This window comes from Pinus tabuliformis, chromosome 9 (assembly GCF_031772625.1).
Source record: "Pinus tabuliformis cultivar Carrire ecotype Pingquan chromosome 9, CPIR1, whole genome shotgun sequence".
NCBI classification, from domain to species: Eukaryota; Viridiplantae; Streptophyta; class Pinopsida; order Pinales; family Pinaceae; genus Pinus; species Pinus tabuliformis.
In genome coordinates, this window is record NC_142307.1 from 609,541,175 (window position 1) to 609,555,458 (window position 14,284).

The window sequence follows — 14,284 nt, forward strand, 5'->3', positions numbered from 1 at the left end:
TTGAACAAGTCATGGTTCAACATTTCCAAAAGAGTGCAAAGGAATCCCTAGCAGAAAGGAGGGAGGATATTCAAAGGATTGTTAGGCACATCCCTAAGTTGATCACAAAGGAACATAATAAGAATTTAAATAAGCATGTCTCCATGGAAGAGGTAGCCCAGGCAGTAAATGAGATGCCCAATGGTAAATCCCCTAGACTAGATGGCTTTACTATTGACTTCGTAAAGCGTGTTGGGAAATAGTTAAAGAAAATTTATATTAGGTGGTCACAGACTCTCCATACTTAGAAATTATCCTGAAAGCTTTAAATTCAACCTTTATCACCCTTATCACAAAGGAAAAAAGGGCTAGCACTCTAGATAAATTCAGGCCAATAGCCCTATGTAATGTGTTATATAAGATTATATCCAAGTAGAAGCAAACAAGATGAAAATGGTTCCTCCATGTTTGATCTCATAAGAACAGCTTGGGTTTGTTGAGGGAAGACAAATCTTGGATAATTGTATTCTTGTACATGAGCTAGCTCACTCATTAAACACCCACAGAAAGGAAGTTATGATTGTTCAACTAGATTTTTCGAAGGCTTACGACAAGATAAGTTGGGAATATATGGAATCAGTACTAGAGGTGTTTGACTTTGATGATCGATGGATCAGTTGGATTATGGCCATGGTAACATCTCCCAATTTTTCAATCTTATTAAATGAAGCCCTGACAAAACCTTTCTTCCTGTCTCAAGGCATATGGAAAGGGGACCCTATGTCTCCCTGCTTGTTTATCATAATGATGGAAGGTCTGGGGAGGGAAATTGTTGGTGCAAATAGAGAAGGCGATATAAAGGGCCTTAATCTACATGAAGAATGTTAGGCAACAATGCATCAACAATTTATCAATGATACCATGTTGCACGATATTCCTACAGTAAAGGAGGCTCGTTCATTTAATTTCATCTTTGATACCTCTACCTTGGCATTAGGATTGGAGATAAATCAGTCTAAGTCCATGATTTTTTTATTTAACACTCATATTGATATCTAGAGGAATTTAACTGCTATATTAGGTTTCCCAAGAAAATCCCTCCCATCAAAGTACCTTGGGGTCCCTCTAATGGTGTAAGCCTGGAAGAAGTCCAATTAGGAAAAATTTGTGTCAAACCTTGAGGATAGGGTGAAACAATGGAATGTCAAAGCCCTAAACCTGGTTGGTCATCTGATTCTAACAAACACAGTGCTACAAGCTATTCCAAGGTATATGTTATCTATCCTCCTTTCTCCCAGAGTACTACAAAAGGTCTGGGAAATCTAAAGGAACTTCTTGTGGCGAGGGGTAGAGGTGAAACGAAAATGGGTGCTAGTGGCCTTAAATAGAGTGCAAACCAAAAGATGCAGGTGGGCTAGGTCTTCAAGATCCAGAGATAACCAACAAATAAAATGGAGCAAAATTATGGTGGAGATGGTTAAAAGGGGGGTCATCACCTTAGGAAAGGCTTTGGAAATCAAAATATGCACCTAATTTCCATACAAAAAAGTTAGTCTGGTTATCAAGTTCCACTCAGGGGTTGGCAATTTGGAATTTAGCGTGGAATAAAAGAGGTATCATGCAAAAACATTATTCTGGGAAATCAGAAATGGAAAGGAGGCCCTATTTTGGGATGATGTGTGGTAGAAACAAGCTAAGTTAAGCAAGGAGGAATGGCATCCCTTCAAACTAAGCACGGAAATCTGAGAGTATAGAGAATTCCACCAATTCTAGGATCAGGGACTAGAAAATAACAAATGGAGGAGATGGAAATTTAATATCTTTCTACGGCCAACCCAGAATGACTTAGCTATTCAGTATCTAATAGAGGAACTAAGAAAACGAAGAATTATGTTCAATAATGAGCAGGACCAACTTAAATGGGGGAAAAAAGAAGACATGGAGTTCAATCTCAAGGAAGTCAAAGCTTATCTCAGTGAGGGATATACTAGTACAAATGATCCATCGTGGAGAAAACTATGGATGGTGCCACATTGGCCATAAATTAAAATTTTCATGTGGTTGATTTTACACTGGAAGGTCCTAACTCGGGACAAACTTATATAGAGAGGATTTATAGGTTCCTCTTGGTGTTTCCTCTCTAGAAACACAAAAGAGAGCCTTAATCATCTACTCAACACCTGTAACTATACGGAGGCACTATGGGACTAATTAGCTTCAATATTTAGATAAAGAAACCGAAATCGAGAGAGCATACAAGAAACAATAAAGAAATGGCGGGTGGATTATACAAAAAACGAGGTGGTGAACCTTACCTGGAATTTCATTCAAGGTTTCATCCTTTGGGAAATTTGGAAGGAGCACAATAGATGAATATTCTCTTATAATAAGCTCCCTGTTGACAACCTAGTGGAAGGAAAAATGCATTACCCAAAGGAAACATTAATTAGTACGGGAAATCAACCATCAGAGGAACAACCACCCCCCAGGAAACGCAAATTTTGAAGTATTTTGCACTCGAATACCTGAGTGGGTCAAGTCACCGAATAAGAGAGGGCCATCTTAAGTTGGGCTCCATGGTTTGGCTGGCTCCCCCTGAAGGATTCCTGAAGCTGAACTTTGACGGGGCATCGAAAGGAGATTCGACCAAGGCAAGGGATGGTGGAGTCATAAGGGACTAGACGAGAAAAATTTGCATAGTATATTTCATAAACCTGGGCCATACATCAAACAATGTAGCAGAATTCCAGGCCCTGGAGCATGGGTTGGAAATAATGATTCGAGAAGGAATGATGAATGTTAATGTTGAAGGTAACTCCACTTTAGTCATTCAAGCAACACATATGTTACAATGTGGCGCACAAATAAGTAAAGTAACATGGAACTCGCAGTTGCCCCTTTTAATCCAACGCATTCAAAAACATCTGGAGGTGTTGAAATTCATGGAATTCACCTTAGTTCAGTGGTTTTCAAATGTGTTGGCAAACAAGGTGGAAAATGAAGGGGTAGAGAATGTCCATTTGTTCACCGACATGGTGTGCGAGTTTTCAAAGGGCTAGCTAAAGGAGGAAACCTAAAGGTTGGCAGAGAGAGATCACTCCAAGCCATTAAGGCAAGTTGATAGAGAAGGGGTGGGCCCAAATCAGGACAGTGACCTACCAGTTCATACGAACAAATAATCCTTCATTATGGACATACTTAGGAAACAAGAAGGGGTATGTGTCTACAGTACAAGGATAGAGTGATGGTTAATCATGGGAAGGAGAGGATTTCCCCCATAATAGATTGTTAGTGTGATCGTCTCATTAATTAATAGGAGATGTGACAAGAGGAGTTGGAAGGTACAAAATCAAGAGGAGAAACATACAAGAGCAAGGTCAGGGTGATTATGATTTTGAACAAACCGCTCGCAGGGGAAAATGAGAGGAAGGATATCCACAAGTACACATGAATGAACAACAACATCGCTAGCAGGTCAGAGTTACTGAAAATGGAGAGGGAAAGTACTCAAATATCGGCAAGGCAAGTCTCATCTAGGGTGTCATCTTTAAATCGTAGCTAGGGAGTAGGCTTCATAGACATAAGGAAAAACACTGAAAGGTGGTGTAATTGTGAGTTGGTGATAGTAATTTCTATGAGGGAAATTCAGTTATCAGCGAGTGCAATGAGTAAGAGCTGGACTGATGCTAGTAGGCCAAGAGGTAGGCCCCAAGCATCCCAAGTACACATGAATGAACAACAACATCGCTAGCAGGTTAGAGTTACTGAAAATGGAGAGGGAAAGTACTTAAATATCGGCAAGGCAAGTCTCATCTAGGGTGTCATCTTTAAATCGTAGCTAGGGAGCAGGCTTCATAGACATAAGGCAAAACACTGAAAGGTGGTGTAATTGTGAGTTGGTGATAGTAATTTCTATGAGGGAAATTCAGTTATCAGGGAGTGTAATGAGTAAGAGCTGGACTGATGCTAGTAGGCCAAGAGGTAGGCCCCGAGCGGATGCTAAGGGCTTTGAGTTTTGCAAACAGACATGCATGGAGGAAGCAGCAAAGGTTGTTGCTAACAATTACCAAGCGACAGTCACGCAAAAGGGAAGGATATAGTGGAAATTTGGGAGAGTGAGGTTCGAAGACATTGTAGGGCTATCCTTGATGGTAGAATAGAGGAGGAAGTAGATTGGATCATCAGCACAGGGAAATCCAAAACATAGACGACTATGTACCACAAGAAGTTGGAGACCACTTAGCATGTCAAGGCTCTAGTGGAAAAGCTGCAAGCAAAGGTAGCAGAGTAGAGGAACAAGAGGCAACTCGAGACAGAAATCCAGTTAAAATCTATAGATCAATGCCTAAAAGGAATTGAAGAGGATCTCAAGGGTTTGGTTAACATAGAGAAATTGCAAGTTGGCAGAATTAGGGATCTTAACAAGATGTTCTCAATCTATCTAAATTATATCGATAATGTGGATATACCGATGGGTGTAGAGATAGGAGATCTAGCCCGCTTGAGGAAGTATCAAGTTCGAGAGGCTTGCATTGCAGGCAGCGGTCCACCGGCGACCCTAGAGGCTCTAGCGACAACCCTTGTGGAGGACCCAACAATGGGGCCAATGACGGCAACAACTTCAGGCAAATAATATTGTGTTAGTTGATCATGGCATCGACCAATCTTTTGTTTAGTTTCATGTTATGTTTATATAGGTAGTATTGTAGTTATTTTGTCAAGTTTAGGTATGAAGATCAAAGCTATATAGCTATTCAAATAGGCAAACCTACATATAGTAGTAGTGGGAAGGGGAGCTTTTTTGAACTGTATAAGGGAAACTAAAGACAGAAAAATCTAATGGCATGCCTGATTGAATGTGTGATAAAGACAATCTTCTTCTACAACTCGTCTGGTAAACCAGCTACTATTTTTATATTATATGTTTATTTAGTAATATATTAAAACTTTACTGACTTACAAAAAAAACTTATCTTATTATCTTTCCCTTTAATATATTGTCTATTAAAAATATATGCTACATATTAAAAGATATCAAACGCTTAGAAACCTAATCTTTCTTATAAATATGAAATATTTGATAGGATAAACATAAAATTTTATGTAAAAAAAATTAAAAAATATATATTGTATATTAAAATATATTGAATTCTTCGATATTTTTTTTACCACATCAAGAAATTTGATGAGGAATTTGATACCATATAAACTTAAAATTTTAATTACTAAGTCAACTATACGGGGTTATCGGGTTATCTTCCTTTTCAATATGTTCGGTTAAAGGATCCATGTTTTGTATGGAAAAAAATCAAATTTAAAAATAATTAAATTTTATTACTAAGTCAACTATATGGGGCCTATCTTACCTTTCAGCCATTTTGTATTAAAAAATATAAAGAATTTACAAGAATATTTGTTTACGAGGTGGTCGAAGAAATTTGATCTCTCTTTCAAGGCCCAGTAAGGTTCAAATGGATTTGCTCTAATGCAAGTGAGGACCAGCTTCATTTCGACATAAGGTTTTCAAGGTGTGAATATGCGAGGAGTGTTTATCATTCCAGCTGTTGTTATCGCAGAGGAAGATGTTTTTCTACTCCTTTACTGTTTCCATTCTCATCATCTTTTGAAGTGTTATAAGTAAAACCATATAAACAGAACAATAAAACTAACTGGGTACAGTGGTACATAGAGTGAATTCCAGACAAATGACCATATTTCAGCACTCTCTCCACTTGTAATATAAGATTGTCACAAATGACCATATTTCAGCACTCTCTCCACTTGTAATATAAGATTGTCTCAGTATTGAAATGTTGTTAACTCAAACTATTTAGTAATTCAGTTTTCATCTCCAATTCAATAAGTGCATTGTATTTGTAATTCCTCATACAAGTAAATACAAGTGAATTTAGATTGTGGATACCTTATTAGCCAACTTTGGAATTCAAAAGTCATAGGCAGTAGATATGCTGTGGCTCTTAAAAAAATTTAAACAGTAAAAATATGTAAAGTTTCAGGAAAAAATAATAAGCATTCTATCCAAATAATTATCCCTGGAAACAGTAAGCTCAATTGGTTTCAAGATCGTTGGCAACGATAAACTCTTCAAACCCACTTTATTTGGGTAAAGAAAACGTTCAATTGAGACCATATGTAAGAGAGCTGAGGAAAGAGAGATTAATCCAGACTGATACACTTCACCTAGTGAATATATGAAATCTACTAATGAAAACTATGATAAGAGCGAAGGACTGGGACAGAGTGCATTCCCCTTTGCTGGTCTTTCCTCGAGTATGCTACATGGCTGTGGAACTACAGCATTTGACCAGCCCTGAATAGAAGTGCAGTTCCATGGAAGTTTCTTGGACTGAGCCATAGTAATGGTAACATTTGAGAGACAAATGTTTTTGAATGGAGCTTTATCAATGCCCTCCAAATCCCCGGCCACACTTACATTTGTTGCTACTATATTGCTGTAGCTAATCCTTTCTACAACAGGAATAGCATTTGGATCATAATTGTTATCAGGGTGCGAACCATAGGAACCTGTCATGGTAAATGCCCACTTCATATTCACCATAGTCATTCGATTGACAAATATATCCTTCACAAACCCACCTCTTCCTGGGGATGTCTTTATTCTTATTCCTGTTTCTGAATTGATGGCAAGGATATCTTCTGCTCGAACATCTTGAATGCCCCCTGACATTTCACTGCCTAGTGCAATTATTGCACTTGTGGGTGAGATGCCAACAAGACGACGGATGACAATATGTTGACTGGGCATGCCAAAAGAAATTCCATATTCATCCCACCCACTCTTTATGGCAACTATATCGTCACCTGAGACGACATAGCAGTCCTCGATAGTCACATGTGAACAGGAATCTGCATAGGAAAGGGAAAACATATCAATTATCTAAGCAGCATGTATGGCATTTCTCAATGCTAGAGATGTCATAAAAAGTCTTAAAAGGAGTCCGTCCCTTGCCAATAAATTATAAGATTAAATTATGGCGAACAAATCACCCTCCAAACAAGTCAAGAAGTTATAGCAAGCAAATTACTTTAATCAAGCTAACAAGTCAAAATTTCAGTTAAATATAACCGAGGCATCAGAACTTCACTTGACCAACAATTTTCAGTATAAAAGCCTATTTGAAGTTTACTTTGATATTACTTTTAGGAAGTTGGTCATATATTACATTATAAATACTTGTACTTAAACACGTGTATTTTGATCTTGGTTCAGGAAAATATAATATATATTATTATTATGAATCAAAATTAAAATATTTCAAGATGAATATGTTTAATTGTTATAGTGTAGAAGTGATTTATGGTGAAAATTGTATCATGAAAAGTTGTTTGAGATTTTGGATTAACACTTCACTCATTTTTAAAGACAAGAAATAATAATAATTAGTTAAATAATTTTTCTAGATAAATAAATTTATTCTAAAATATATTAGTTCTAAAATACAGTATACTAAAGTGAATTTTAAAATTGTTGTATTTCCTAGGTGATATATTGGACTTGTCACAATCTTTTCATAGTGATTATTTTTGAGTTGTTGATCAAGGACACGTGACATATTGAGATAAGGCTAGAAAGGGTTTAAATATGCTATGTCTCTCACCCCTTGCGTAAGTTATAATTTCTAATCAATAAAATTATATGTCCAAGGACACTACTAAATTTCTCACGGTATCGGAGTAGAAGACATGGGATCTGAGACTGTGATGCTTAAGAACTTTACATGTGAGGAGAGGAGTAGTTTGTTTCTGTAATTTTTCTGTTTTTCATTGTGAGATAATTTATTGAGATGACATTTACGTTGGAAGATTTGAATACAGATTCATGTTCTATATCCATGATCAATGAACGAAGAGGCCACCAAAGTTATTAATAGTTCGGAGCAATGAGGCTGGATGGTTTTCTCCAAGAATCTCTTGAAAGGTGGGCGGAGATAAGAAAATTCCTCTGGGTATGGTGAAGAAATCCTGAGGCATCCAAGCTTGAATTGGTTTTGGTGATCTTTGGACTGGTTTAGATGAGATCACTATGACTTGAAGGTAGAGGGGGTTTAACCTATGGAACCCTTGTTTGGTTGTGTATTGGTTTATCCCATGGGATCCCACATTCATGCTCAAAATATGGCACAGGGATGTTTAGGCTGGAAGAAAGAATCGTTTTAGTTGCAATATATGGTCAGCTGGTACAAGGAAGTCCCTAACTTGGTTCGTATTATGCATATGTTATTATGTTTTATTCTTTATTATGATTAATGAGCACAAGTTTTGGCTTAATACGTGATTTTATGGTTGGTTTTCCATGGTTTGATTATGGTTAAATGTTGGTTACATGCATGGTATATTTCCTATTATATGATGTGCTCTTATTGATGATATTTCTCATGGTTTGACAAGTTATTGAATAGTCTATATGAATGCATGATCTAATATGTGTTTATTACAAATAGTATGAGAGGGTAGTGAGCCTTCTTGATGAACCTATCATGAAACTAATGAATAAGTGAATAAATATTCATTCATGACCTACAGGTACTATGTTTACAAAGTGTTTGTATAAATGATTATCATGTATTGGAAAATCTTAGACAGGAATAGAGGAAAGAATGAAGATTGAAGACTCCTACAAATGGTTGAGAGGCATCTGGAAAGTTCTGAGCAGATCTGGGCAATTGACCTATAGGCAAGCCCTAAAAATATGGAACAGGCCTTCTAGCTGTACTCTCTTAATTGGGAAAACTCTATTCTAGCTACATGGAGGATGAATTGTGTGTGCAGTTGGAAGCCTCTAACTGCACTCACAAGTTTACATGTGTGTCGTTAGGAAGTAAATTTAAGGTGAAAATGGTTCCAACTCAGGGAAAATTTCACTAGCAAAAATTGTATGACAATTGGGTGATCATGTGTCTTTAAGTGATTTAGTAAGATCAGGACAATGGACCCCATTTCCATAAGTGCATCTTGGAGGTCATGCATAGTAATTCCTAGCTCATGTCTACCCTGGTGAGGTTGTACATGTGGGTAAATGTGGGGTGGCGTGCTATATGGTAGCCATTTCCATAAGTGCATCTTGGAGGTTGGGTCATGCATAGTAATTCCTAGCTCATGTCTACCCTGGTGAGGTTGTACATGTGGGTAAATGTGGGGTGGCGTGCTATATGGTAGTATCAAAGCAGGTTCACAACATTAGACCTCAAGGTAAAAATAGATTGTTATGCATACAGATCACATATCTATATATTTAGCATGCATTATAAAATAATAGCAGAAATAATAAAATAGGATTAGATTACATCATCAAATTTTAGAGAGAAATAAGATTAGTTAATAAATTATTATTAATGATTAATAAATTGATATTAGTTTTTTTATTTAATTAAAATAGTTTTTTTTTAATAAAAAATGAATATTAATCACAAAAACTCCAAATCTCAATGCACCGTGTGATTAGAATACTAATATTATGGCACTATTTAAATTCTACTAGTACTCATTACACAAAAACACCAAAATCCAATGCCCTTTGCAAACTCATTAAAATGTGCATATAATGACAAATTAAATTCTATGAATACTTCCTCTACCACCACCAGCCTAGATCTATATAACTCCTTATACATGTAAATTTTTCTTCAAATTATTAATCCAAAGTTATTAAATATAATAATATTATATTTAACATTAATATTAATATTAGATTTAATGATGTTTTTTACATGGCAGGATAACAAAATTTATAATAAAACTATATCAAATTAATATTTTCAAATATTAGAACTTTGACATGGAAATATGGAAATGTTTATATGTTTAAAGATTTGAATATATTTATAGGATACTTTTTTTCCTTGTAGATATTTATTTTACAAATATCTAATTAAAAGAAATATTAAAAGATTTTTTTTTTGTTGAATTGTATTGTAATTTTTCTTTATCTATATAGTTATTTTCATTTTTATTTTGTGCCAATCTTAATTTTTTTTAGCTATTTTATTATATATGTGAAATAGACATTCCTTTCTACTAGATTGTAAAATAAACCTCTAGATGCAATAAACAACTTTTAATCTATCTTTAGTGAGAAAAAAAAAATCATAAAACAGAGCGTAGGCTAGGCAGTAAGAGAGAGAAACTTTCAGCAATATCAGCTCACAACCATCATCAAAGTCTCAGTGCAATTTTTTTTAAAACCCCATAAAAATCTATAAAGCAACAGGTGATATAATAATTAAAAATATGAACACTAACCTGGATCAATTCCATCAGTATTGGGTGAATCAAGTGGTGCAAGGATAGTCACCTCCTTTATAAGCACATTACTGAACATTTCAAACACCAAATGCAAGTGCAATGGTCAAACCTTCTGCATAATTCATCAGAATAAAGCATTTCTGGTTGTATACTGTGATTGATATGTTGACATACCTGCTGTACACTGGATGTAAGTTCCATGCAGGTGAGTTTATGAAAGTCAGATTTGAGATTGTTATGTCCTTAGAGTAAATTAATTCTACCAGGTAACCTCGTGTGTTTTCCAATTCATTTTGGTGAAATTTTTGCCACCAAATTGCTCCTTGCCCATCTATAGTACCATTGTCACCTGCAAATCCATTTAAGATGAATTAGAATATGAAAATGATCTCAATAAATAAAGTAAGAAGCTTGTCAGGAAACAAAATTGACACCTGTGATCACAACATCTGTAAGGTTATATCCATTTATCAGACTGCTATATCTTGGTCCTGGTGCATCTCTGCCTCTTCCATAGGAAGGCAAAGGTGGGATCAATGGCCACTCATTAAAATCCTGTACAATACATTATCAAAGTTGTCAGGAATCCCATATACACTAACTCGAAAATTAATATTATGTAACTCGTTATAGGACAAGATAAAAAAATTGTTTGGAGGATGTGGTTAAATATTTATGCACAGGGATTTGGTCTTTATAGGTTTTGTGTTCCAATTTTGTGGTCCAATTTTAACATAGACTGGATATACCTGAGAGCTAATCCAAACATGATTTCTTCCTTTGAAAATAAAAATAAAGCATAGCATATATATTTCATGTTTCTAGAATAAAATTGTTGGAACAGACTCTTCTTAGCACAGAAAGATTGTTATATTTTTTAAGTTAGGATATCAGATAAGGTGTAGTTGGTTTACTTTTCTTTATAAAAATTGTATATTTAATTATGGTAGCAAAAAAACCAAAATGTTTATAATAAAATTGTATAATAATAAAAAATCTAAAATAATAATCAATTAAACCATCTGTAAATATATATGACTAAGTTAAGTTGAGGTAAATAACAATATGTAACCAGGAACTGTATATTTTATATATATATAATTTTATATAACATTTAATATAAAATAATTATTTTTTATATCATATAAACAAATTGATGAGGTAATGTTTTCACTGTGTAACCTTTAATGCATGTTTATAAAAAATCAGAGTGGTCACTGATGACCAGTTAAAGAAAGCATGAATTGAGTAGAAAGTTCTTCAAAAGCCTGTAATTGTGAGTGACTTGCTTGTACTTTAATCTGAATTTTTTAATCATAATTTTTAGTATTTAAAGATTTAAAATTGATATTTATGTATATGTATAAAAAATTAATTTTTATTAAGTTGAATTGATATTTAATTTTTTTTTTAATCTTTATGATTTGGAAAAAAAATATATATTTTTATATTTAATAAAAAATAATTAATTATATATATAATATAAGAAAGAAAAACCAATTCAAAACAAAATTATTTTAAACAAATGATGTAAAGTGACATAACTCCAATCAAATCATATTTACTCAATGTTTTCGCATCTTTAAAATTTGATACAATATTTAAAAAAAAAAAATTCAAATATATTTTGATATATATATTTCAAAAAAAATCAAATATATTATGATATATAAATTCCTTACGATTAAATTATTTATTTAATTTATAAATAAGTAAATAATTATAACATTAAATATATTATATCCGCATTATTGGCATAAATAAATCCCCCTTTATCAAATCTAAGCAAGTATATATAATTTAGGTAATTTTATAGTTATTTTATAAATAATTAAGTAATAATAATATTATTAAAAAATAAGATTTAATAAATATATATTTAAGTTTTAAAAAAAAATTATAATTTTAAATAATAAAAAAAGAACATGGGTTTTTTAATTTGCAAATTGATTCCAAATAAAGGTCTTTCAATATCAATCTAAAATTATTATGGAATTATACATGTTTTTGTTAAATTTAAGTTTATATGTTGTGAATAAATATTTTTGTTTTTAGAATATAAATTTAAAATTATAATTTTAATGATGAAAATGTGATGTAATTGAATAAATTTTGGAAAAAAAAATTTAAAAGCTATGAGCAATGGCATGTTTCTAGAGGTATATATATATATATATATATATATATATATATATATATAACTCGTTTTGGTACAAATTGTTTTTAAATTTTAAAAAGTCAAAATTTTGAATAAAATAATGCCAGTATTAAGAATATATTGAAATTTGAGGATATTCCATTTGAATAGATGATTAGGAAAGAGGTAAATTGTTTGATTTTTTTAAATGTGTGTTAATATGAGGAATACTTTTAAATTTGAGGATTATTCAATTTGAATGCGGTATTTTTATTTTGATTACTGATTTACTGAATATTTTGTAATAAGATGGATATAATGTAGTCAATTATTTGGTTTTCATGTCTGTCTGATTATCGAATATTTGGGAATCAACAATGAAGATAAACTTAAGTGTTTGAATATGATAATGAAGAAAAATAAATAAATTATTATGAAGAAAAAAAAAGAAAATTGTTTGATGTTTTGATAATCAAATTGTGAAATAAATCAACCTAAGTTTAGTAAACAATTAACAACTAAACATACAGGTCAACATACTTGAGAGCCCATAATCAGATTCAGAGATATTCCGACCTCTGCAATCAACATAAGTTCAGCAGACAATTAACAGGTCGACATACCTGAGAGCCCAGAATGACAGCTTCTTTATCAAGATAAAGAGTGAAGTGATTTGTGAGATTGAAACTCCCGGTCAACCATCTCCCAGGTGGAATGTAAAGCTCGCCTCCTCCTTGTGTCGAGAATCCGCTGAGAGTATCAATAGCTTTGCGAAAAGCTTCGGTATTTACAGTGATCCCATCCCCCACAGCTCCAAACTGCTTAATCGATATGCTCTCCGCTCGGAGCGGACGCGTCGCATCACTGTAGGACCAGCTCCCGATCCGACATTCCACTTTTACCCCGAGCAATATCAAACACCCCAACAAAAGTAGTACCTGAAACAACTGAACCATAGTTTCTATCAAAGGGTAAAGCCATTACAAGCAATACTCAGCAGGTTTCGATCTCACGACCCTGCATATTCGCAAGAATTGGGAAAAATTATCGAAGACGAAGGTACTTACATGGATTCTCTTAAAAGCCATCTCTAAATAAGTCAGCCGTATTTTAAGTCGAAAAAATCACACTTGGAGCAACTTTCAAGCGTACATAATATTCTCAATTTACATCGCATTCAAACTCTATTTCAGTCACCTATATTTATAGACCTCCCTTCAGTCTTTATAGCCTGTACTGCATTCAAACTCTAATCCACGCCCCCATCTAAGGCAAAAATTTCGTCACACAGGAAAATTTATCAAATGCCCGCAATGGAAGGATGATCAGGTATGCCACCCACGTTCTGTGTTCAAAGTTTGACCTGTGACTACAAAAATGTACGTTTGTCTCATACCGTGACCAAATTCCCGTGATCTTCCTTCCCCATTGGCCTGTTAAAAAGCAATCCTCTCAGATACTATGGCATGGATTTCATTTTCCGGGTGACTTGGATCTCATTTTTGTGATATCCCGAGCAACACGGGCGTAATGGATTGACGATGTCAATGTGACTTCAAATTTTGTTGCATGATCGCTATCGGATCACTATACGTAAGAAATGGATAATGAGTATTATACGTGGCACCTGCGAATTGGTCTTTGACAAGGCTAAAAATATCAAAAGAATTTATGTCACAATCAATCTAGGTGTCAATTTTCGTCGATTTTCAGTTGAGCATTATCCGATCTTTAGCTAATAGATTAAGTTTGAATCTTCATTTAAGGAGAACGAGAAAGGTGATGGGTTAAAGAAGTCCTTTTTATAGGTTTTTTTAATAGGAAATAAGAAGAAAAATAAAAAATTTCAAAAATTCACATTTTTTTACGGTTTTATTCTACCAT

General features: G+C 33.9%; 1 protein-coding gene across 2 annotated transcripts; it reads right to left on the reverse strand.

Annotated features, from left to right (window-relative positions):
• Positions 1 to 6,037: 6,037 nt before the first annotated feature.
• On the reverse strand, positions 6,038 to 13,782 carry LOC149150069 (putative polygalacturonase). Of its 2 annotated transcripts, none has more exons than XM_089438518.1 (6): positions 13,468 to 13,782; positions 13,024 to 13,338; positions 10,698 to 10,818; positions 10,438 to 10,612; positions 10,261 to 10,331; positions 6,038 to 6,867 (listed from the first exon to the last, which is right to left on the reverse strand). In XM_089438518.1, the coding sequence occupies exons 1-6, from the start codon at positions 13,486 to 13,488 to the stop codon at positions 6,212 to 6,214; spliced, it is 1,359 nt and encodes a 452-aa protein (XP_089294644.1). In that variant the 5' UTR covers positions 13,489 to 13,782; the 3' UTR covers positions 6,038 to 6,211. The 2 variants fall into 2 exon arrangements, with proteins under 2 accessions (XP_089294644.1, XP_089294643.1); XM_089438517.1 differs by having other exon boundaries at positions 13,024 to 13,347.
• Positions 13,783 to 14,284: the final 502 nt, after the last annotated feature.